General features: G+C 68.9%; 1 protein-coding gene across 1 annotated transcript in view; it reads left to right on the forward strand.

Moving 5' to 3' along the window:
- The window catches only part of EMIHUDRAFT_223387 (hypothetical protein), a gene marked incomplete at both ends in the record, with an annotated part of 1934 nt that overhangs the window by 152 nt on the left and 695 nt on the right, over window positions 1–1087 (forward strand). Inside the window, 3 exons of the mRNA XM_005792205.1 lie at window positions 23–607; window positions 717–830; window positions 895–1064. Of these exons, the coding sequence (XP_005792262.1) occupies window positions 23–607; window positions 717–830; window positions 895–1064 (869 nt within the window). The remainder of the gene's footprint in view (window positions 1–22; window positions 608–716; window positions 831–894; window positions 1065–1087) is intronic.

The raw sequence follows: 1087 nt of genomic DNA on the forward strand, positions 1-1087 counted from the left end.
GCGACTCAAGTCCGAGCTGCAGTCTGGCAAGCCCGAGCTTCAGCCTGGCGACTCCCCCCCAAACCTCAACGCCTCGCCCCTCCCCCACGGCGCGCGGCTCGTGGTCGCGGCTTCGCTCGTCGACGCTCTAAGCGAGGCGCTCGGCACACCGCTAGTGGTGGCAGCGACGCTTCCCGGCGCCGCGCTGATCGGCCGACACTGTGCGCACCCGCTCTCGGCGCGTCCGGTGCCAGTTTTGCATGCGGAGCACGTGACGGACGACGCGGGCACCGGGCTGGTCCACACGGCGCCGGGGCATGGGCCAGAGGACTTTGCGGTCGGCGTCGCGCACGGCCTGGCCGCCGCTTGCCCTGTCGATGAGAAGGGCTGCTTCACTGCCGCGACGGAGGAGGCGGCGGGCTTTGCCGGCGAGTCCGTGCTGGATGACGGGAACGAGGCGGTGCTGACTGCGCTTCGCGAGGGCGGTTCCCTGCTCGCTGCTGCGCGGCACGAGCACCGCTACCCGTACGATTGGCGCTCCAAGACGCCGGTCATCTTCCGCACGACGCCGCAGTGGTTTGTGAGGCTGGGCGACTTGCGCGGCGAGGCGCTCGCCGCGCTGCATGCGGTGGAGATGCGGCCGCCCGCCGGCCGCGCGCGCCTCGAGGCGTGTGTGCGAGGACGGACAGAGTGGTGGCCATTACGAATGGACTGCCCGACGACTCAATTCAACCTAGGCGTTTGTGCGAGGCCGGACGGAGTGGTGCCTTTCTCGGCAGCGGTCGTGGGGCGTGCCGCTCCCGGCCTTCTACCACGTGGAGACGGGCGAAGCGCTGCTCACCGAGGAGAGGGTGGAGCACGCGGCGCCTGCTGGTCAGTCCATGTTGTGGTGAGTGATGAATGGCGGCTTCTTAGGAGACGGTGGAGCACGTGGCGTCGCTCGTGTCGACGCACGGGTGCGACTGCGGAGTCTTCGTTGATGGCGGAGTCTTCGTTGACACCAATGAGGTCTCAATGAGGCAATCCACATGCGTTAGGTCCGACTGCTGGTGGCGGCTGAGCGAGGCGGAGCTGCTGCCGCCTCGGTCGCGGCACTACGCACGGGCTG

This window comes from Emiliania huxleyi (assembly GCF_000372725.1).
Source record: "Emiliania huxleyi CCMP1516 unplaced genomic scaffold EMIHUscaffold_109, whole genome shotgun sequence".
Taxonomy (NCBI): domain Eukaryota; phylum Haptophyta; order Isochrysidales; family Noelaerhabdaceae; genus Emiliania; species Emiliania huxleyi.